Here is a 24,558-nt window from a genome sequence, read left to right as displayed (position 1 = left end):
TAAACAACCATTGCAAGACACATTTCAAAGTGAGGAGTTAATTTTCAAGTGGTTATTGACTTTTCCGTGAAACATGAAACTTCCAGGCTCTGACTAGAAACAGATGCCAATTGATAACTGCAATTTAAAGTTTTATTTTTTGCAATACAAAATAATGGACACTCCAAATGATTGGAGATTCAATCATAATTGAAGATATCTACATGTGATCTATTTTGTCAAAACTAATGACCAATTCATTTTTGCTATAAAACATGTTATAAAACCAACACTTTAATATTAGAGGTTCTTGAGCAACATGAGAAATCTAACAGATTTTGAAACTTTACTTGTACTCCTACATCAGGATGGGTTTATGTTTGGACAATGCCTTCAACCCACATTGTCTGTTCCCAGCTGTTAACCATGTTAAACATGGCGATCTGTCATTGCATGGATCAAGCCACCTCTTGGAAGTCAATGGGTCTGACTATTCCTCTAAGTGGTAGAATTACGGCCAAGGAATACAAGGCCATTTCGGCGACCAGGTACTCACTATGTTGCCAACATCGCTTCCTCAAAGATGTTCCCATGATCCAATCTGATAATCCCCCAATACACACTTCAAAATGGAATGCCAGGATGAAGTCAAACACCTTCCATGGCCTCCCCAGTCACCAGATCTAAACATCATTGAACCTTTACTGGATGTTCTGGAACATCAAGTGCAGAGTAGATTTCCGTTTCAATCATGTCTCCTGTCAACTGGTGACTTTCCTTCTTGAAGAATGGTCCAATATCCCACCAGAAAGTTGTGTGATAGCATGCCAAGAATGACTGAAGCTATTCTGAAGGCAAAAGGCAGCCAAACTCCTTACTAAGTAATAAATACGCATGTATTGTTTTGGGTTTCCCTTATTTTGTTTATACATGTAGACAGGATTTCTTCCCTTATATATGCACTTTACAAAAGAAATTTTGTTTCACTTTAGGAATCTTATAATGCAACTACTATAAGGCAAATAAGCATACTCACTATATAAGTCAAAATCTATCATTTTTAATGGATTGCATTTTCAAGTGATCTTCCGTCCAACAGTAGGCATAATTTGGGTGTGTTGCAGTGACAGTCGGCCTACAATGAAGTCAAACCTATTCAGTATAAGTGGAGGTAACTAGTTTTAACATACAACTGGTAAATCCAAAAAGGGCTTACATAAAGGGGTGGCTGTTTGTGTTGAAGCAGTTAAGGTCATCTCACCATGACATCTGCACTCCTGCAGGAGTGCATTTAATGCAATCCTGCAACATTTGTATGTCACCACACCCCAGTGCGCTACAGTGGAGTGGATCCTCATTGGAGGATACTCACATCATTCAAGTAACTCAGGCACCAGGCAATTCAAAGAAAAGTGAAACAGGGAGGCCCTGCCTGACAACCACACTCCCTATCCCCAACAGAACAAAGCCAACATCCCTTGCCATTATAGGATCTAGCTAGATCTCAGTCATTATCAGAAAATTACATGGCCAAAACATGGACCATACAACTCAGCCTGTGCTCAGAGTGAACACCTTACCAGCTGAACCACCATGTATACTTTTGTTTGATTGGATTAAATTCCCCCAAACCACTAACCCATTAGCACCTCCCTAATTTGTCTAGATAATACCTTTACCAAAGTTGACACTTCTCACAAAACATTCATATAACAAATACAAAAAAAAAAAAAAACAGCTTGAGCATACAACCACAGCAAACTCCTCACATAAAGTAACCCCCTCCCACACACCTGCTTTTAACCACTTCCATTTAAGGCAGGTGTAGTTCATTAACCAGTAGCTGGCCTCAGACAATTAGACAAAATCTCAGTCAATTACAATTAGGCTGTTTCAATGAAATTGTTAGCCTAGATCTGTTATTACCAAGTTAGTGCGTAATATAAACATGTGATCCCAGGAACATTTGTGCAGTCATTTAACAATACAATTAACAATTTCATTTTTGGGGAGACAGGTGAAGGCTCTCCTTCACAATACTGTTAAATCAAATTATGTTGTTTCATACAAGATTAATGGTGTTACAGAGCTGTCACCATAGCTATGAGCAGTACCTGTAAAACAGCAGAAGGTGTAAAAAAAAAAAAAACTAAAATCCTCAAGCATAACCACCTCGAAAAAATCAGGTACAAAACGGCCAGCTCCATTTAACAACCACACACCTGTATTTAACCACTGCTCGTTAGACTGGTTTAGCTGGTTAGCCAATGGCTAACTTGCTTTTCACACATTTCTCACACACATGCACACGCACTCAATGACAATGATTCAATTATAGATAAACCTGATGGATGATCTACTATTTAAAACATGACATGTAGAAATTGATGATCACAAACAACAAACAACATTGATAAAGACAATATACAAGTAAAATAAGTGTTATACTGACTACTATGCAGCAAAGATTTTTCAGGTCAGCATAGTTATTAGTGTATAATACATGTGGAGCCTCATCCTTCACAGCTGGTTCAAGTTGTTTCATGTGACCAAACCAACACTGTGGAACAGAACTGGGATACATCACTAAGAGTGCTTACATGTCTCAGAGACTCTTGGAGACTCCCCATGCCCACCCCCTCCCTGATAGTTTAGCAACCAATATGTTAATGTAGCATGATCAGTTCTGAAGCAATTCTCAAGCCAACATACTGTATGATATATTATGGCTCCAAACAGCCAGTTACAGCTCATGTTTGTAAAGTGATTTATTTTACCTGATCAGTGAATTGAGGGTGTTGCTAAGTAAGCTTGCTAGCAGTTAGATAGCTAAACATCTGCTATGGCTAACATGACTCCCCTGCTAACTAGCCAACTAGACAACCTGAATCTACTGTCAGCACAATATATTTTAATACATCGCTTTGTATTTCTCATTTCAGAAACGTTCAAAAATGGAATGGAAATGGAAATACCATTTAAATATATTTTAAAATATAGAAAGTAATGCCTTAAGCTCAAAACAGACCCATTCCAAAGGCTTAGACCCATTCCATGGTCAAAGCCCATTCCAAAACACATAATTGTACACTTTGTACAATACTTTTGTACTTTTTTGCACAATCACTGGTCAAATTTATGCTTTCACTCTTTATGTGTATTGCACATATTAGATATATTTCTTTTCCCTGAAAAATGTAAAACATTATATCATTGCACAAGGATCACATTTGTTACATACCTGTGTATGGTAGTTTATAAATCCTACCCTGGCATGGATTACACACCCGAGAGGATTCCTGTAATGTTTTCTGAGGCTCTGCACTTGTGATAGGAGGAGTTTTGACCAGCTATGGAGAGTTTCCATGGTTCTTTAGATCGTTTGGTTTTCATTTGCGAACTGCTTTCATGCCTTCAAACCACACATGTTCGGCTAGGTTTCATGTCTGGAGATTAAAAGAGCCAGTTGAGCACATTTAGTTTGTACTCGGTTAACCATTTCTTTGTGGATTTAGATGAATGCTTTGGGTCACTTTCATGCTCTAATGTCCATATCCAGCCAAGCTTGAGCTTCCTGGCAGAGGGAACCAGGTTATTGGCCAAAATGTCCTGGTACATGTTGGAGTCCATAAGTGCCTCTGGCTTAACAAGACTTCCTAGTTCCTAGATTCAGAACGACCCAAAAAGTAAAGCGACCCCCTGCCATTTTCAGAGGGCAAGGATATTTTCTCAAGACGACCTTTCACGTTCTTACACCAATAAAAACAAATGAGCATGTCCAAAAAGCGAAATTTCATCTGACCATAAGATATGATTCCAATGGGCCTTCGGCTTTAACTTGGCAAGTTCATGTTACCCTAGTTGTTTACCCTCAGCAGAGGCCTCTTGCAGCTTGAGTCCTTGCAACTAAGCAACATCTGTCTGGGTGATGTCAGATGATACTTTTCACCACTTGCATGCTGAAGATTTCAAGTTGTTTTGTAGATTTCCAACCGCTGCCTCCCAAACCACTTGTCTTGACACCCGTGGTGACAAGATATTATTCTGTTGATTCTGGCAGGGTTACCACTCTATCGGTAGCCTTAGATTTCTTGATGATAGACTCTGGATAATGGAAAATAGTACATTCATCTCATTTCACTTTTTATAGTTGTCGTCTAAATTGTGGCCAATGACTGCTTGCATGCAGTCTTCCTAGAGCCTACCAGAGGTGGAAAACTCCGGCTTCAGAGAGTAAAAGTCCTGCCATGTATTTGTTCCACCCATGCACTACACCAGCTGAATTTATTTAGCACAACTCTTCAGCCAGGTAGAGAAGCTAATTAGTGAAATCACCTTGTTTAGTGAATGGCTAGAACAAATACATGGTAGGACTTTTACTCTCTGAAGCCAGGGTTTTCCACCTCTGGAGGCTACCAACATTAACCATGATCATGCATGCAACAAATGAATTTCTTCACTGTGTTACCTCCAGGTAAACAGGAAACAGAGGCCTATATTATATAGATTCAGAATCATCCACTGAACTTCCAAAACAAGAAGTGTTTGTGAAAAATAGTTTTTGTTGGACTTCATATCAAAGATTACCTACAACTGTGACTAAATGCAACCTTTGTCTTTAATGAGATGAACAATTTGACTTTGCTCGGTGCATTGCAGTGTATTACAATTAGAAAATAGGCATGACATTTTAAAAGATCTTTAATCAGGGAAATCAGATGCTTGCAGGTATTACACTGCAGGTCATATTGTTTGGGGAAATGTACAGTAAGGATCAGCACACTCATTATAGAAAGTCAACAAACATCATGGTCCAAACTTTTGCCAGTTGTCATCCTGTGTGTTACTCATAACAAGCGGAAATGCAGTGTGGTGTAATGGATGGGGGACTGAACACTTTTAGTTTCTTACATGCTCACAAGCTTGTTGGTCGTGGAAATCAATGTGAGATTTTTTTCCTGAAAAAATCTCAAAAATGTAAGCCACTGCTGTTGTACCCTTGAGTGAGGTATGTACAGTGAATGGTTTCAATAAATATCCAGCTGTATAAATTTAGGGGTAAAATGTAAACTATGTAAGCTGTCCTCCATATGGGTGTATGTAAAGCAAATAAATAATAAAATTTAAAAAAAAGAAATATAATGTTTATGTTTTTAACTGACAGAGAAGTATTTGACAATAATAGTTAATATTGCCCAGGGATAAGACTCACTGCAGTGTGATAAAATAGACACTATAATCTTTCTTGCCAAAAAGGAACGGTGGAATTCAAATCAATGACCCCTGATCATAATCATACATCTGAAACATGTGTAGCCTACTTGACTTTTCCTAGTCAAAAGATCTACAAGAAATGTAAGCAGTTGTGATTGTCGGATTAATTTCAAATAAATACATGCGATATTCATTTGCCAATCTCGATGGCAAACAAGTGGCATAACACCAAAACCGAGCTGACTGAGATTAATGAATTGGACATACCACGTCAACTGCCCTGTAGTTACTGGTCCGAGATATTACATGTGGTGCCCACGCGCCATCTAGTGGTAATGAACCACTATGCATTCCAGAACTGACATGGATTAGATGTGGACGCTTTTAATCAAAATATTCGTTATTCCCAAAATTATAAGCATGTATAAGTATTGCTTTCAGCACAAAACATGAACCCTGTATTTCCCGATATGTACTTTTTCGCTGTTTGTGCAACTTAATTTAAATAAATTGTGCAGTGTTGATTTTAATCTGGCCGGAGTCCGGTTGACAAGTCAATAAATACGTGGTCCTGTCCAACAGGGTTACTGTTACCATACCTCACGTGAGACAAACTTACATGCAACAATTTCTCAAAACAGTTAATTTCTGAACAGTTCAACAGTTCTCAGTAATCTTCAGATGAAGATGCAAATGTCAACTGGTGAAAAAGGCCAGTTTATCCACCAGATGAAAGTATACTTTCGACTGCCAGAATTAGTTATAGATCTCACTGGCTTCATGACCTTGTTTCACTGATTTGCAGGAAGGTATTCAATCTGACTAAGTTTGGCATCCCTGATGACAGGGACGTGTTCTGTAAGTGGTCATTGATGTCTAATTACAAGCTCATAGCAGTTATATACAGTACACAGTGTGGGATTTAAAGCAATGGCCCCAAAAAATTGACTGTTGATCTTGGATATCTCCTTCTCTGTGTGTGTGTCTCTCACACTACTGGCAAATAGGCAATGAATTCAAATCTTCAGGAAAAGATTTTTTTTAAATAAATGAATAAATAACTATATCCAGATGTAGGTGAAACCAATCATAGATGTTCAGCCATAGATAACGTAGGAAAATAGGAATAGGAACTGTAAGGAAGTGTATGCTTACACATCATTTAAATAATTTTTTTATACTGACTTATAAGAGACTTATAAGAGTATGGAAATGTTGATTTGAAGAAGGGAAATGGGAAATGGCGGTGGTTAGATTGCAAGCCTACATTGCTTTGGGTCTGTAATAAACCATCCATGCAAGAATCATACCACTGGGGTGCACTTATTGTCTCTTTTACCAGATTCCCTGTCCCCCAGCTGAGCTCTCATCATCGGGGATATACACAGGTGATGTACAACGAACTTAACGGTAACTGCGCCTCATTTGCACAATGAACTTCTTTGAAAATTTTGTCCACAAAAAAGTGACAGTGCATGAAAACACAGAGACAGCACCTCTCCAACATTATTGTCTAGAATCCCCTCCACAATATCGCATCTGCTGCTGTGCGTTGAGTGCTCCAAAGAAGATTCCTTGGGGCATTCTGCGACAGGGCGTTTTCATCAGTGGGTTTTAAGACATTTGGCAATAAGGTACAAGCACAGCGCAGCACACGTCATTGTAATTTTAAAAAAAACGCAGACAGATGAACACGCAAAAACGTGGACTGGGGCTTATCTGTGTCGACGCAGCCATCATGACTGCACATACATGTTCCGTGTTTTGTGTCGGAGCTTGCCTGCTGAACAACAGCAACAGCAACAACAAAAAAAGATTTTGGCGCAGTATTTTTCACACTGACAGGGACATCTGTTTGCGCTCGGAGCCCTGTACCCAATGAGACTACGCCGGCGCCAGTTTTCCCCTCTCTGCGGCCCAGGCTACTGAAGGCTGGCGAGAACAAAGCTCATTTACTGGCTCTGTGCTCAAGCTAAAAAGGAAAAGTGGGCCATTATCTGGTCCCGGCCCAAAACCGCCTGCGAATCTGCGCTTGCATCAGTATTCCGTGTTAGCAGAAACATTTTCCATGGACCTCCCCAACAAAGATAAGCCAGAATAAGAGCTGGCTGTTCATCACTCCATGGGGGAGAGAGCAGATCTAGCTGAGGTGCAGCCTTGAAAAGGCTTTGACCTGCTATATATGTATGTATATATATATATGTGTGTGTGTGTGTGTGTGTGTGTGTGTGTGTGTGTGTATGTGTGTGTGTGTGTGTGTGTGTGTGTGTTTGTGTGTTTGTGTGTGTGTGTGTGTGTATGTGTGCGTGTGTGTGTGTGCGTGTGTTTGTGTGTTTGTGTGTGTTTGTGTGTGTGTGTGTGTGTGTGTATGTGTGTGTGTGTGTGTGTGTGTGTTTGTGTGTGTGTGTGTGTGTGTGTATGTGTGTGTGTGTGTGTGTGTTTGTGTGTTTGTGTGTGTGTGTGTGTGTGTGTGTGTATGTGTGCGTGTGTGTGTGTGTGTGTTTGTGTGTTTGTGTGTGTGTGTGTGTGTATGTGTGTGTGTGTGTGTGTGTGTGTGTGTGTGTGTGTGTGTTTGTGTGTGTGTGTGTGTGTGTGTGTGTGTGTGCGTCCATTCATGTTAGCTGTGTCACCACAAATAAGCCCCAATCCATGTTTTCACATTTTCATCCATTTTTTTAATTAAAATGGCTTGTGCTGTGCTGCATTTGTACCTTATTGTCTTAAAACCAACTAATGAAAAAGCCCTGTCACAGGATGCCATAAGGAATCTTCTTTGGAGCACTCAATGCAGAATATATATATATTTCAAACTGAAAACAGTGTATGCTGATTAAAACTTCATTTTTTTCCTGCACAGCTCCACTGTACAACCAGGTACAATGTTTCAGCAAAGCGATAACTACAGTACTAGAGATGGACAAATGATGATTAGGCTCATTCTAAGCTATCCAAAGGGCAGTATTTAAATATGATCACTGAAGTCAAACATGTTTCCCTCAGTTCTATTGTTATGTTATAGGTTACGGTTCCATCAAAGATAAGGCATTCTGATTGTTGCAACTGTAAATGCAAATCACAAGTATCATAGTACTGCTAATCTCACTGGCTTGATAATAAGGGTCAGCACTTGTTCTAAATGTTATGCCACCCTCTTTTCCTGTAACATAAGACAACACATTTAAGTGAGCATTACAAGAAAAAAAAAAACACACAAAATCTTCCACTGATTTAATCGACCAGTGAACCTGTGATAATATAAAAGAACAGGAAAAAAGGTAACACCTGCTTAACTTTGTTGCTCAAAATTAAGGACAGCACACCACTACCATTTTGATTGAATGCCCCTCTCCGCCTACTAGCCGAGGTTGAAAGCAATTAGCTAGGAAGAGCTTGGGGAAGGTTTTTGGCTGAGAGATCTTCTTCAATGTGCATTCCGTGTATGTGAAATATGCCCCCCCCCCCCCCCAAAAAAAAACCCTTTCAACAAATAACCAGGGTGTCTCTTCCGCACTGAAAAAAATGCATTTGCTGTATTTTCAAAGTACTTTGCTCAATGCAGCAGCCTTCTGAAAGAAAAAGTAGACAGACTGCACATTAGTGAAGGGGGAATGTCCCAGTTCTATGAAGGCAGCAGGCCCTGAGGGATTGTACTCCCCGCCTCACTCACTTTTCCAAGGTCTGTTATGTTGCATTACTGACGTACGGATGCCAAAGTAACACACAGCAGGCTGAGGCTGGGAGTTGCTGTCCTCAATGAGCAGTAATATATTATTGATACAAAACGAAAAAAAAAAATTACTGCAAATTAACCAAAGCTGATTTAGGACTTTTAAACTAGATCCTCTGACAAAGGTACGACAAAGCAAGAGCCATTGCTATTAAATGTGTTTTTATGAAACCACTTGGCATAATGTATGTGCAAAAATGTATATATTTTTAAAAATTTATCCTTGCATGCACCTACTGTATGACACTACAATGCAAGAATAAAAAGAAATGACAAATGGTTGTCTATTCTCCATTTCAAGAGTTAGTCCAGAGACAAGACAGTGTTCACATAAATGAGCTGACAGAACTCGGCAATTCTCTCTCTTTCTCCAACACATACACTTGTGTATGCATGTGAGAGAGAGAGAGAGAGAGAGAGAGAGAGAGAGAGAGAGAGAGAGGAAGAGAGGAAGAGAGGAAGAGAGGAAGAGAGGAATGCAGATAGCTGTCAGCTTAGTTATGGCATACAGAGAGATTGCCTGGCTATTTTGAACCAAGATGATGTAAATGCGTTTTATCGAGTGCCACTGGGAGGCGCCAAAGGCCAAAGACTACAGTGCAAAGCATTTCGAGATTGGCTGAGTAGTCTCACGGAACACACTCTGAAGCGCGTCTTTCGGAAAGACATTTTCAAATCAGACCAGATTACAATTGCTGATGTTACAAGATATTTTCGGTCTTTGTGATCAGACGTATGCAAAAATTCTTTATCTAAGATGAACTGTCATACAGTTGTTACAGGAGCGAATTGAGACCAGAAAAGGCTGGCCAGTCAACTCATATCGTCAGTAGGGGGCGCTCCACACACGTTACAATCATGAGCTGTTGAACTCACACGTCTTATTCACGGTCCCAAAATATTTTCAAGGCTTACTTTAATAGTTACCGGTTCTTTGAACTTTGAAGGCAAAATTTCTCTCATTAGAATTAATGGCAGGAGAGTCAATCGCATTGATACCGAAGGCTTCATAATTATTAAAAAAATTATGTAATGTTATTTGCTGCACAAATACGCAATAAGTATTAGCTAAGAAGTTAAAAATAGAATTCTTGACTCTTTACTTTTGAGTCAGGTGTATGTTTCAGGTACAAAAGGTGACACAAAGAAAGCCGATTGCCATAACTGTAATAAACAGTGTTTAAAGGTATTTATGAACTTAAATGTCACTGTATGTAAAATATTACATGCAAATCCATAATTACGTTTCTGTACATTATTTTGTGTTTCAAGTACTGATCTACTGCTGTGTTACCCAGGATTGTCATTTATTCCTCCTTCTGCGTACAATAGTTGTGACAATATGCTCGTTAAAAGAAAATAATAAGGATAATAATAATAATAACAATAACAACAACAACAACAACAACATTTGGGACACTAACAAGGCCAACTACATGGCTTATTTCGAAAACTTTGATCAGAGTGAAATAATTCAAAAGCCCAAAAAGAACAAAATAACTGTACAAACACATTCAGAACTTAATTGTGATCTGAGGGCTTTATTTGGGCGCAAAAGTAAGTATAAAACACAGGGCCGTGAATCGTCTGTCAAGTGAGAATTTTCCAGTAAATCCTATTAAAATAAACAGATATAAACACATGTAAAGCTTCTCAGTGTGACGCCTCTTCTCCCAGATCCTTAAAAATATACATAGGCGTTCGTTGGATTTGAGGATAATGCGTTGCTCTCTTTTTGAAGGATATCTGGATTTTGTTAGCCTAGTTATTCCCTTTCCTCCAATTACAGACGGAGCATTAGGCTAGAGAGGGGCGCTTTTTGTACATGCGTGTGAGTTACAGAGGAGCGAGAGAGAGAGAGAGAGAGAGGGGGGAGGGAGAGAGAGAGTTCAGAAATCTACTCCTCACATGAATGCATTCAGTTAGTAGAGATCAGTCCGCAAACATGCTCTGGAAACTAGTAGAAAATGTCAAGTATGAAGATATTTACGAGGTAATGTTCAAGACGATTATTTCACATAATGCTGGGGGGGATCTTTTTTGTGCATCTATACTTTTCTGTTGTTTTTGCATCGCTGCGTATGGAGTTAATGTGGAGTTGACTTTTCAAGATGTGCTAATCAGGGCGAGATTTTCGTTTACCTCTGAAATATTTGAGGAAGCGGAAGACGTGTTTCTCTCTTGTTTGGTGATTACCGCTGTCAAAAAATACCAGCGCACTCGTTGGAGTAAAATTAAAGTCAAATAACTTCCACAACATTCTAGTCTAAAAAAAAACTATTAATGCTGTTGGGAAAAAAAGCAAATATTGAGATGAATCGAATAAAGTTGTTTTGGTTTGATGGAATAGCGTTTTGAGTAGTCTAGTTGACTTTTGTAAATCTTCCTGGTTAGTTGATTGGTGTGAAGTGTATACTTAGCTAAGGATTAAAGTGGGAGATTTTGACATTTTTAATTGACGAGGATATTTCATATTCATAGCCGCAGTTACAGTGACACAACTGTTAAATAGATATGCTATCAAACAGTCCTTGACAGGCACAGAATGCCTAAAACGATTAAACTGTATCGTAAATACTTAATTTAAAAAGGCAATCATGTTACAGTGTATTCCTGCGTAATGTGCCGGTTTCTGTTTCGATTTATTCCAAGGCAGAACACATCTCCGATTTTCTTCATACTCAGTTAATGTTTTGGATCAGTGAAAAAGATCTACCGGTTTAAACTCTTTCATTTTAATTTAACGTAAGGATTATGACGAAATACAACTAAATTAATATTTTTGCAGCGGGAATTGGAATAAACTGGACAAAAAAATCAGGAATAGCAAATATCGAATAATACCAAAACGAAATGATCATCTTAAAAATAAATATCTCAGAGCAGCTTAGGACAAGTGGGTAGCGGTGATGATAGAAAAGGAAATGGCACGCGCTGATGTATACTGATATCGGAGGCATTCTGCAGATTGCTGTGAATGGAGTGGAACGCACAAAGACTTTAAATCTCTCTTTATGTGGGAGTGCGAGCAGCTTGTGAATGAGAGTCAGTGGGTCTTTACGGACCCTTAGTTCAGCCTGGCGGGTAGCCGCCCTCGATAACCACAAATGTCTTTGGTCTCACAGTCGCCGTCAAGCTAATGATCAACTGCGAGATGGCAAACTCCAGCATACTCTTGCAGGCTTTCAGTATCTTTATTTCCTAAGCTGCGTAACATGGCATTGAGCTCAAAATAGCAATTAATGGTGTATTGGCAAGATCGTTGCATCTTATTTTCACTTACACGCCGATCAAATAAAAAATAAAGGTGGGAAAGGAAACTTGTATGTGGTATTCCGTGGTTAAAGCTGTATTGACTATGTATTAGTGGGAGAACGGTTTGCGTTTTATTAAAAAACGGTAAAGACTGCTTTCGTTTACCTTGTTTCTGGAGGCTCGGTTGTCATTAAACGAAGCCTTGCATTTACTTTGCATGCTAATTGTATAAGACCGAAGGCGATATTGGTAGACTGCATTCTTGACTTAACTGCGGTACTAAACTGAGCGAAGTGTGTACGGAAGGTTAAAGCTCGTATATATATTTTTTAAAAATCGTGGTTCTCTGAAATTTCGTTTTAACAAGTAAAAATACGTAAATAAATAAATAATGTCCCGTGACATCGGTAACAGCTACGCAATGCAAGAAAGAAATCGTCTAAAAGCGTGCCTCGTGTCAAGAAACACAGGCATGACCCCTTAAAGTCCACCAGTGCAGTGCCAGCCAGACAATTTCAACAAAAGATCCTCGCAGCGTGAAAAAAAGAGAGCAGTATTGGTTGCATTAGCTTTCCTGTTGACTCTGACTTGCTAAACTTTTGCTGAAAGTCTTGCTTTGCCAGCCCCCTTGTCTGATTACATCTAGTTATTCTCAGCTGAATGAACGTCATTTACAATAGCAGGGGAGCGCGAGAGCTGACTGCAGCTTCACGCTCCATTTGTCCTCCATTCTCCCTTAAAGTATTCCTGTAATATTAATAGTCATGAATAACAATTATTATGAGGTGGTGTAGAGAAGCGGGAGGAAGGTACACGCGAGCAGTTTGAGTCTGGCTTTGGGTCGAAGAGGACTGTATCCGGAGCTCAGGATAAATCAAATAGAGATCATACTAATATTTAAACGACAAAATAAACAAATATTTCACCGCGATCTGGAGAAGTAGTTGATGGGAAGTCCTGGAAAACCTCAATCGTATTTTTTTCTTCTGCAAGTCTTTCTTGATTTTTTTCATAATTGTATTGTTTTTGCTGCGAACAGACGGTCTCCCAGATGTTAGTCCATACGTATTCAGCTACGGTGAGTCGGTTCGTTGCTTGATATTGCTTTTTTAACCTTTATGCACATTTCAAATTTGGATTAACTGGTTTAGGTTGTGTAATAGCACTGGGACAATCACAAATGATCGACAGTGGGGCATTTTTTCGTTAATCTGTCCTTTGAGTTGTTCTTAGTGGGTGGTGAAAGAAGCGCCTTTCCCAGAACAATTTCAACCGCAATTTAAACCATTATTTTGAGCGATTTTAACTACAATATATGTTGTGTGTGTTTAATCTGGCAATTATTTTTTTACTTTGCCTGGAAACCCCTCAAGGAATATTATCGAAATACACCGAATAAAAAACTCCAGATTTGTTTAACCAGTATATCACCAATCTTAATGCAGTTGTGTCTCTTTTTACGACGTTTACAACGTTTGGGAATTATGTTTATTGGCATTTTAAAACACGTTTGAATAATCGCTTTCGGCTGTAGCCTACTCTTTCTATTTCCAAGGGGACGGGTTCTCAATGGCAGGTTATTGTATATTAGATTGTTGATTTTCCTCGAAAAATGTAGTTCGTCTTTGTAAACTCATACTTTTTTAGAGCTCGCATGTGTATATGATATGCCTCGAAATTTTTTAAGCTTTAAAATATGCTTCCGTGTTGCATGATAACTGTTAAAAGCACTCGTTCGTTTTTTTGGAGAACCTAAATTTCCTCTGTTTTTTGTTTTTCAAGGACCGGCACGATGGAGTTCCGAGCCACAGTTCCAGGCTGTCCCAGTTGGGCTCGGTTTCACAGGGACCGTATTCCAGCGCACCGCCGCTCTCTCACACCCCATCGTCGGACTTCCAGCCACCGTACTTTCCTCCGCCGTATCAACCGCTTCCTTACCACCAGAGCCAGGACCCGTACTCCCACGTTAATGACCCTTACTCCTTGAACCCTCTGCATCAACCCCAACAACACCCCTGGGGGCAGAGACAGCGACAAGATGTTGGAAGTGAGACTGGTTCTTTGCTGCCCCAGCCTCGGGCCTCTTTACCCCAGCTCTCTGGACTCGACCCGAGGCGGGACTATGCCTCTGTAAGGCGGCCAGATGTGCTGCTACACTCGGCCCACCACGGGCTCGACTCTGGAATGGGAGACAGTCTGTCACTGCATGGCCTCGCGCACGGAATGGAAGACGTGCAGGTGATTAGTCATTTTTTTTCACTTCACGTATTTATTTTATATTTATTTATTCTGTATCCCTTATTTATTTTTGATTCCTGTCAATGTGGCGTTATACGTCTTTATAATCAACCTGACTAAATTCACATTAAGTGTGCTAACTTATTTTTAAAAAAATGTTACCCGCTTCTTCAGCGCCCACTTGACAACAGTAACCAAGGATAAATATACCCTGACATAAACGACAACGTAGAAAATAAGCGCATTTTTACACCTATATACATTACATTGCATTTATTAACAATTAATGGATTAAAAACCTACTTTTCTACAGCTTCCATTGCACTTTTTATGCTTTTTATGCCTTCAGCGTTTTTTGTCATTATCAATGTAGCCAAGAAGTGAAATGTACTATCTCTAAACTTACACCAATTGCACACCCTGAGTTAATTTATCAATTTATACGACCCTTTTTTAAATTTCGTTAAATGGGAACATCTTTAATGTCATCTCTCAGAATGTATGTTCCAAAACACGTGTCGCCCTAAACCTTAATTTTGAGAAGCGTTTTTGGATAAACGTATAATTCCTGTTATATCATGTTTTCCGTTACTGTTGGCTACCGCTGGGCAAATAGGAATTTTGTTTATTTTTTAAGTGTCGGGGTGTATATACGGGAGAACTGTGCATACACTGTTCAAATCACTTTCACCGTTGTGAACTCCGTGTGTCAGGATTACATTACTTCTCGAGAACAAACGGAAGATATCCCTCATAATTTGTTGTTAGGATAAAGTTCACACGCGACATTACTGCCATATGCCACAGACTTTACACACGCAATTTTCACTAATTAATGGTTGAGGTTAAATGTATCAACATGAACTGGTGTGCGATACTACCACGAGTACTGTAAAGGCACACATGCGGCCTGTTACTGTATTAAGACTCACTACTGTATTTTGTATTTTTATTTTTCACCGCCCAAACCATCCCTAATAAACCCGACGCTTGATCTTTTTAAATGACCCGATGCGTTTATCACCTTTGTCTAAAAGTCTATAATTAACAGTGAACGTTTTCTGGATTTCTGTGTTTTGTTCTAATTAAATCTTTACTGTTCTCACAGTGACTATTAAGGGCCAACACGCTGTGTGGATATCCTGTACAGCAAACTGCAGGTGGTCATAATTAGAAACAAAATCAGACGAGAGCGGTCTCATTAGCAACAACAACTCTTTAAAACTGTAGGGACGATTCAGCGAGCTCTGTTCGCTACCGAATCAGTGCTGGTGTGAAATCGCGGAGGACATCGGTAGTTGGAGACAACGGTTTTATTCCTTTACTAAAATAAAGATGAACAAATGATTGTAGGGCTTACCTTACTGCATAATAAAACAAACAACGTAATAATTATCATAAGAAGAGTGTTGATGTGTATATTTTTGTTAGTATATGTATTGTGTATTATGTCCAAAGTCTTAGTAAAACGTGAAGTGGGCTAGCGCCTGTATATTTTTCATTGATTTTTTTATATAAACCTGCCCTGTTTCTGCCGACGTTAATCATTATCTTCATATGCTTTCACGTGGGCCTACCCGTCACTATTAAGTAATGTGAAACTTAAAGTTTCAAGTATCCACTACTATCGACTAAGACGGATAGAGAAATAAAAACAAGACAAGAGTACACATGCGCGCTCTGAAATGGTTGTAAAAAACGAGTTTAACTGGTTTACTGTTATGCAGGAGCATTTTTGGAGCCAACTGCTACAACGCTGTGTCTTCTGCGCGTATATACCTGGGGGGTCTTCTTATCTTTGAAAGCAGACAGAACTGCGTCACATAGCCTACACGTTTGCAAAGTCTAACTGTGCACGGGGCACCACTGGAGTGCATTTATCAAGTAGGCTATTGCTTGTATTAAAGACATGATTGAACGTGTCTGGCACATGTGTGGAAGCGGAATTTGAATCTTGAGTGCGTTAAAATAAACTGTTGTCGGCCTTCTCTGTTTAACAGATCACAAATTATATAGCCAATGTGTCCATTTCATACTAACCAAATTTCACGACTACCTTGCGTGGTGAGAAAATGTATGTGCCTCAAACATAAGCAGTTTTTTTCCATTGCATATAATAGTTATATCCCACAATATGATATTTGAGTTCCTTTTGAAACGAGAATAATCCTTTACTGCATGCGTATATGAACACACAGAACAGGGCGGTGGGTTCAAAACGACATGATACAAATACAGGGAGCTTCAAACGGCTGTAACTAACATTTGGCTGTTTTGTCTTTTCAGGCCATTGAAGACGCAAACAACAGTGGGATGAATTTACTGGATCAATCGGTCATCAAAAAAGGTACAAGTTAAAGAAAGACTTCGAACACGCGCGCAAGTACAGTTCTTCCTGTACTCCAGTTGAAAGGGTGTGGGCGACGTGTTGCTCAGTCAGGTATAGCGGGATCTGAAAACCACTCATGCACGGAGCAATGGTTAAAATGGTCATTGCATACTGGTGTTCACAACGGCGGTTATAATACTTGAAATGTAAATGATCCAACTGACCAAAATTACACACCCTATGTATATATAAAAATATATAAAAATCATATAAGGTACTGTTCATTTGAATACAAAAAAAAAAAAAAAAAAAAACCTGGCCCAAATTTCTAATCAGTAACTTACAGTGGCTTGCAATGTAAGGATTAGTCGATCCAATGTTTGGATCGACTAATTAACGACAGGGATTCAGACTTGTGTCACTTAGACAGTATAAATGTTTATATATATATCAGGTATTTTCTTTTAATTCGTTGTTATCAGTAGTTGTAGTCGAAGTTGTACTGTTAATTGTTGTAGTCTTCCAAATCTTGTGTTGGAGGCCTATTTAAAGATGAAATGCCATTGCAGTTAAAAAAGCAGTTTGTGAATATCTTTATATTAGTTTTTTGTGGTACTTTAAACGCTGCTGCCATGAAACTGTAACAAGGTATTGTCAGACCTCATATAATTTTTAGCCTTAACACACAACATGATCACCAGAGTCATAAGGCCATTGTTAATGTTTGCGCGAACTGATTGACATTTCTGAGGTAATTTAGTTAAAGAGAAATGAGTCCCAGAAGACAGTGCAAACGGGTTGAGTTAAAGTAGCCGGGGTGATGAATGATGTCTTCGTGTGGAGATCTCCTGAGCTCGTTTAAGGCTAATTTTCGGTATTATCCCCCGTTGAGCTATTAATACAATAGCCACGGACCGCGGCCTCTGTCTTCTCGTTGCCCCATTAGTACTAACATTAAGACATTGCATGAAGTCCGATGGTAATGACGTGCTGTGAAAATTGGCAGAGGGTGGTTAATGCGATTTGAAGGTGTTAGTCAATCAACAATCAATAATGCAATAACGAGAATGTTGCGCAACATTAACTATCTAAAAACCCCACTGTACGTAAGACTGTCCGAGTAATCCCCTTTGCTCATTTAAACAAAAGAGGGTGTGTAACACGAGGCTTTTGTGGATTCAGATTTAATGCGATCACGTAGGCTATATTCGTTTGATCATACACAGCTGACAAACGGACAGATGAAACGTATAGCATCCTGCAAGCAACAGTATTTGGCGAAAACGAACCCTTATATTTTCTATCAAAGGCCTGTCTTCCCCCAACCTCTCTCTCTCTCTCTCTCTCTCTCTCTCTCTCTCTCTCTCTCTGTCTCCCTCTCTCTCACCGTCTCTTTCTCTCTCGTTCACTCTCACTCCCTCTCAGATAATCAGCGTAGGCCTTTCTCAACACGGTCGTATTTCAGTGGAGACAGTGACTTCCAGGCTTCAGAAAACGCCTGGGCCTGGCAAATGGAATACAAACATTGCCGAAGGTTACAAATGGGACTAACGTAATCATCACCACAACCACAAAACTTTTAAAAGTTTCAGATAAACAATTTCAATGGAAATAGCCTATATATTTCATGAAAACTATGACGCGTGTGCTACTGTTAAAACGTATGAATAAATGTAGACGACGAATTAATTGTATGGCTCAGTATTTGAGTGTGAAAGCTTATATTTCCTAACGAAGAGCTGGCACTATACCTGTTTGTCTCTGCGGTACATGTTCTGACGCAAAAGATGGGGGCGCTCATCGGGGTATATCAAATGCGTTTTACAAATGTGCTCCCAATACTGTGCACGAAATTTAGTAACTTGGCAACTGCGGTACTCTTTTGGCCAAGGGGTTTAAGTAATTCTAAAAAAAAAAACAAGAACATAATCCTATCCTGTTTGTGTTCATTCCACCAATCGAGGTAAATAAAGATTAATAAATTCATTCATGTTCTTTTGACATTTCAATCTAGGCAAGCGTTTAAGAAACAAATTAGATTTTGGTGACAGGACCACGTTTTGCTGCAATTAAGCAAACGTTCCCGTTTATGTTTATTCACTATACAATATAATTATTGCAGGATGGTTTCGTATGTATGTTACCCAAATCTGACGTAGTCTTTGATTTGTTCCCCTCTGGTTTTCAGTTCCAGTCCCTCACAAAAGCGTGGCCTCTCTAATGATGAGCAAGGACGGCCTAATCGGCGGGGTTAGCGTAAACGTGAACGAGGTCTTCTGCTCCGTACCGGGCCGTTTGTCCCTGCTCAGCTCCACGTCCAAATACAAAGTGACGGTGGGCGAGGTTCAGCGGCGTCTTTCTCCACCAGAATGTCTCAACGCCTCGTTGTTGGGGGGCGTTCTCAGGAGGTAAGAATATTCCCCGTGTCTGCACCCCCTGCAGTGCATCTTTTATTTTTTATTTTTTTGTAATGCGTAGGCATGAGCGGTTATTCCAACAACAATGGGAACCATTGGTGTGTGGTCACCTGCCATGCAGTGGCCCTTGTTAAAGTATCCCTAGGTAAATATGCTATTATTTGTTCTACGCATTGTTAGACTTTAAGCATGACATATACAGTAACAACAATATTCATGCCTTCCTTGTACTTGAAATGTATTCACTATAGCACCGATTTATGAAATGAAATGTACATCTTAAAAGGTGTTCTTCCTAAATAGAACAAAAATCGGTTTTGTAATCAGTTTATTCACACATTATTTTACTTTTATTTTTTTGATACGTGAAATTATTTAGACTGTATTTGACGTTGCATGGCCTATACGTTTTTCCGTCACGTGAAGGTTCAGGCTTGTTTATTCATGAGAGGGAGAAAGAGAGAAAACAGCTTCTGTGGCGACATAGAGATTTATTCCTCGTGTTATCACATGTTTTACAGAGCGAAATCCAAAAATGGAGGCAGATCGCTGAGAGAAAAACTGGAAAAAATCGGTTTGAATTTACCGGCCGGTAGGCGCAAAGCCGCAAATGTCACCCTACTGACATCTCTTGTAGAAGGTAATGTAAAACAAACGTATTTATTTATTTACATACTTATTTATTCACATATGTAGGTGTGCACGTCAGCCTCGCAGGTCTAATTGAGGCCTACTTCATTACGTCATTTCACGTGCAGTCTTTGCCCATTTTCAATGCAACGTTCTTAAAGATACAGAAATAGCAATGAAGGAAGTTAGTTGTATTGCAAATATACTGTCCGAAATAGAGGGAAACAAGCGCGGTAAAAGAAGAGACAGTTATGTAGACGTACTGTATTTAACCCCGCTGTGGTAAACTGGATAGAGTGCAATTTATGGATTTAGAGATTTACGGATAAACCGCCATCAACCTGAAAATACCACGCCTTGAGTTCTATGTAATATTTTCTCGATTCTAATGCTTTACTCCACAGGGACCCGCGCATAATACGCCCAGAATCCCCCTAGAGCTTGGGATTTTATAGCTAGCTACTGCGTTTAGTTCTAAGGTTAAAATTGTGGCTGTCTACTGACACGAACTTCTGGGGGCTAAAATCCTAAAACCATGCATGCAAGGGAAATGGTAATTACCATCACAATAAGTTCTGCCATCATTTTTTGTTTTCATTTTAAAGCGAGTAATTTAATTCGTTTAATACAACTACTCAATAGCACGTGTTTTACGTTTACCCCATAATTTGAATGGAAGCTGTAGTTTTTATTATTATTATTATTATTATTATTATTATTATTATTACTACAACTACCCTCCCACCACCAGTTCTCATTAGGACAGTAATGGTACTTTTACTTAATAACATCAAACTACACTATGAGCTTTGACTGGTTTTACTTGGAATATAACCAATATCTCTTTTCAATATTTGTTTATTTATTTATTTATTTTGTCATTTGTAGGTGAAGCGGTACATTTAGCCAGAGACTTTGGCTACATCTGTGAAACTGAGTTTCCAACCAAGGCTGTGTCTGAGTACCTTAACAGGCAGCACACAGACCCCAACGAGCTCCATTCACGAAAAAACATGCTACTGGCAACAAAGTAAGTAGACATATGCATACTTTACAAGGCACATTATTTTACAAACTGAATTTAAAGCAAATCGAACCAATAGTAATTTTCACTTATGCGTCTGATACAATCCACCACAAAGCATTGGTCAAAAAGAATGTCTCATTTTAAATGATGGTAATTTTTGTTAGAACATGACATTTCTTTATTCTATTCTTTTTTGGTGTAGTTTATAGTTAGGTTGTTACATTAGGGGTAGTGTTTGACCCAGCTGTTTTCTTTTTCACCAATGAATCTGAAAGAACTTCTAACATTAAACAGCACTGGCTTTGAAATGCATTACCGACTTGTTATATATAAGTGAAATGTTTCTAGTCTAAAAATACCAGCTCTTCTTCTTCAGCATAGCCTGGGGATAACTTCCCTCTCAGACTGCCTTCATCCTCACTGAGCTGTCAAATTCCCATCAATCAATAGCTCAGCCCATTGCCCGAGGAGAAAATACTGTGTCCCTATTTAATGTACAAAAATGGTGTGCTTTTGTGGTTGTATTCCCCCAAAATGGTGTACCATTGGAGTTGGACAGTTAGAAACAGCGCAGGTACAAAAACTGACAAAATTAAAAGAAAATGTGTTAAGGGAAATTACACTGAAGTGCAAAGCAGCTTAGTATCAATATTTAGTTAAAAGTGCATCCAGTGTGTACTTGAATATCAGGTTTGTGTGATTTTAAAGTGATGTATGTAACAAAATGGTAACACTTTCTCAGATTTATTTTTGAAAAGTACTCCACTGAGATTTCACTGAATCTTTTTTTAGGTAGTTATTTATGATTTTGTGACCAATTAGTCATCATCTTAAGACAACAACGCCAATCAAACAAGAGAAATTATATTTTGTAAGGCTATGATATTTCTATTGTGCTTTGAAATAATTTATGGTGGGTATCAATCAAGTTGTCATTGTGGGCTTTCTCCAAACCAACAATTGAACCACCCCCCATTAAAAAAATCACAAAATTAAGACATCTTGTGGTTCATACTAGAGGTTGGTCTTTCTTTCCTTTAAAAAGAATAGATTAGGGCATTGCCTTTTTAATAATGGGTAATTCAGTGTTTGGTTTGAATTTAGGATAGGATATGGTCACTATAGTAAAGGGGTTGAATTCTCCGCCTAAACTTAATCTACTTTTTGAAACATGAATATTTTCTTTTGCAGTGTAATTGATGGAAGTCTACCTGAGGGGGTGGGGGTTGGGGGTGGGGATGGCATGGTAAAAAAAAAAAAAAATCATTTGCCCAGATTTGTCCAGATGTTTTGTAAATGTGATATGAATTTGATTGCCTTTTCCTTTGGCTCAAAACATATGAAATGTCTGGGTTATTTAATTGTTTGCAGATAGTCTGAAGCATTTGAAGGCTATAGGTTCAGAGGTTACGAGGTTCACTACGCAGTTCTTTAGCTCAGCTTAAGGTTTTAAACACATTTTTGTGGACCTTTTCCCATTTTCCCATAAACCTTCCTCTCATGTAACACCACCAGGGACAGGAAGTCATCATTATGCATGACCCTTTCATGAAAATGCCTGTAAAATATTCCAAACCAGCTTACATGATAAAATTTGGCCTTGAAAATCATATCAGGAGATGAAAGATTTTTCAATGAGGATTCATCTCTGCGTCTGACTATTTCTTTGGAAGTGTGCAGCCCTATTTTCGGTTTTTAAATTATTATGTGATATTTATGCTATACTTATACTCAATCTAACTATAATGCCCTGTTATTAAGGACGTTAAGCATATATTAGGTTATTTTTTAGTTTCTTTCACAACGTGTTGTTTTGATTTCAGGAAGTGCCACATATGTCAATCATGTGTTAGAAACAGGAAATATAAAAGCTTGCCATATTTTGTATTTCAATATCAGGGAGCATCCAAACTGATCATAGCAGCACTAACCTTACAAGTTCAAAATTTGTCTGTTACACATTTCCACTTGGTACTAAAAGGCTTAATTTGGTACTCAAAATGAATAAAACAGCATAATTGGGCTGGCTTTTTTCTCCTAAGATGAGGAAAAACCGGCTTTGCGGACCATACTGAACAGTCTTCAGAGCGTGCCGTCCACAAACACCCCGTGTGCCTCTGTTGTGATGGTAATCACTGTCCACCCTCTTTCCCTCCTCAGGCAACTCTGCAAGGAATTCACAGACCTCTTGGCGCAGGACAGAACACCCCTGGGTAACAGTAGGCCCACCCCCATCCTGGAGCCTGGCATCCAGAGCTGCCTGTCCCATTTCAGCTTCATCACGCACGGCTTCGGCTCCCCCGCTATCTGCGCCGCCCTCACCGCCCTGCAAAACTACCTGACCGAGGCCCTCAAAGGGCTGGACAAAATGTTCTTGAACAACAACAGTTCCAGCAGGCACACGTCGGGAGACGGACCCGGTTCCAAAAGCGCGGATAAAGAGGAAAAGCACAGGAAATAAAATGACAAAAACAAAAAAACCCCAACAAAAACAGAAAAACAAACAAAAAAACAAAAATAAAACAAAAACAAAAAACTAACAAACAAAAAAAAAAACAAAACATCAGAATCGAAATCCTTTATATTCTAGCTTTAAACATTGCATTTTCTTTTTTGAGGAAAAAAAAAACAGCGGTGTCAGAGTGGAAGCAGGAGAAGAAGGAGAAGAAAAAAAAAAGACCAAGCAGATGAAGAAGATGAAAAATAGAGACGCGCGAGGCATACTGGTCACAGTTTAGCAATGGATTTTTTTTTGTTTTCTCATCTAAGTTTTAAGTACATTTAGCTCCTGAATCCAGTACTCCATAAAGAGTCTGTGCCAATAAACAAATATATATATAGATATATTGTTTTTACTCCTGGGATCAAATGTATTCGTCATGCAGATTTGTCTAAAACAAGTTTGAAGATGGAGATATTAAAGTGCTGACTTTCCTCTGGTCGACCGAGCCCAATTTCCCTGTTGAACCGCGTATGGATTTGCCACCTGCTCAAGGCTCCAGTAGGACACAGGTTTCTGTGCCTCGGGGGTATGAAGTCACTTTACAAAATAAACCTTTTTGGTCAGGACCATTTAATTTCTGTTTGCTTGTGTCGCGATTTGCCTTCATTCAAAACAAGAGGCAAACCAGTCACCTTTGTGTTTATTTTGGGGAGTGGCCCAAACAGGCATATTCTGCTAAAGTATTGGCATTGTTCCAAGTCTGTCTCTCTTATAGTACCTGTTGTTCGGTTACGAATTTGTTCACAAAAAATGTGTAGTCAACTCGTAGACAAGAAATCATGATGGCACCGGATGGTCAGAAATTGTGGACATCAAGTATAATACATATATCAGATAAATTGTTGAGCTCATACGACTAACTACAGTTTTATTTCAGCCCCTGCGATGATTATCCGATCGACGGATAAAGGTATATTTTGGCATAACTGTGCACGTGGACGCGTCCGAAGGCATTCGACACAGAAAAATTTGAACAGCGACAACAGTATGAGAGCTAGAATATGGCGTGTGCAGATTTTTTTTTACAAAAAGACATTTTCTGAGAGTAAACTTAAGGCACGTAAATATATCCGACGTATGTTAATTGAATTTGGATTGCTTACATGTTTTATCGCCTTTAGGAGGTATCAGACGTCTTTTATGGGGTCTCTTCAATCTAACTGCAGAAAGGCCGCTCATGCCTAAAAATAACAATAATAACAAGATATGAGCGCACGGCTGTTTACGTCCGATTTAACA

General features: G+C 39.1%; 1 protein-coding gene across 2 annotated transcripts; it reads left to right on the top strand.

Annotated features, from left to right (window-relative positions):
• Window positions 1–10,799: 10,799 nt before the first annotated feature.
• Window positions 10,800–23,323, top strand: tfap2b (transcription factor AP-2 beta). 2 transcript variants are annotated; one of them, XM_036549914.1, is made up of 8 exons: window positions 10,800–10,913; window positions 13,215–13,253; window positions 13,958–14,413; window positions 16,700–16,760; window positions 18,931–19,150; window positions 19,681–19,799; window positions 20,678–20,819; window positions 22,977–23,323. In XM_036549914.1, the coding sequence occupies exons 1-8, from the start codon at window positions 10,833–10,835 to the stop codon at window positions 23,275–23,277; spliced, it is 1,419 nt and encodes a 472-aa protein (XP_036405807.1). In that variant the 5' UTR covers window positions 10,800–10,832; the 3' UTR covers window positions 23,278–23,323. The 2 variants fall into 2 exon arrangements, with proteins under 2 accessions (XP_036405807.1, XP_036405809.1); XM_036549916.1 differs by lacking the exon at window positions 13,215–13,253 and having other exon boundaries at window positions 10,803–10,913.
• The last annotated feature ends 1,235 nt before the right edge of the window (window positions 23,324–24,558 follow it).

Source organism: Megalops cyprinoides, chromosome 17, assembly GCF_013368585.1.
Source record: "Megalops cyprinoides isolate fMegCyp1 chromosome 17, fMegCyp1.pri, whole genome shotgun sequence".
Lineage (NCBI taxonomy): Eukaryota > Metazoa > Chordata > Actinopteri > Elopiformes > Megalopidae > Megalops > Megalops cyprinoides.
This window is presented reverse-complemented; position numbering and strand designations above follow the sequence as displayed.

Excerpts from the sequence above, each read along its gene's own strand:
- tfap2b (XM_036549914.1), top strand. The coding sequence starts at position 10,833 with ATGCATTCAGTTAGTAGAGATCAGTCCGCAAACATGCTCTGGAAACTA. Across the intron at positions 14,414-16,699 it reads ACGGAATGGAAGACGTGCAG|GCCATTGAAGACGCAAACAA; the intron begins GTGATTAGTCAT and ends TTGTCTTTTCAG. Across the intron at positions 19,800-20,677 it reads ACTGACATCTCTTGTAGAAG|GTGAAGCGGTACATTTAGCC; the intron begins GTAATGTAAAAC and ends TGTCATTTGTAG.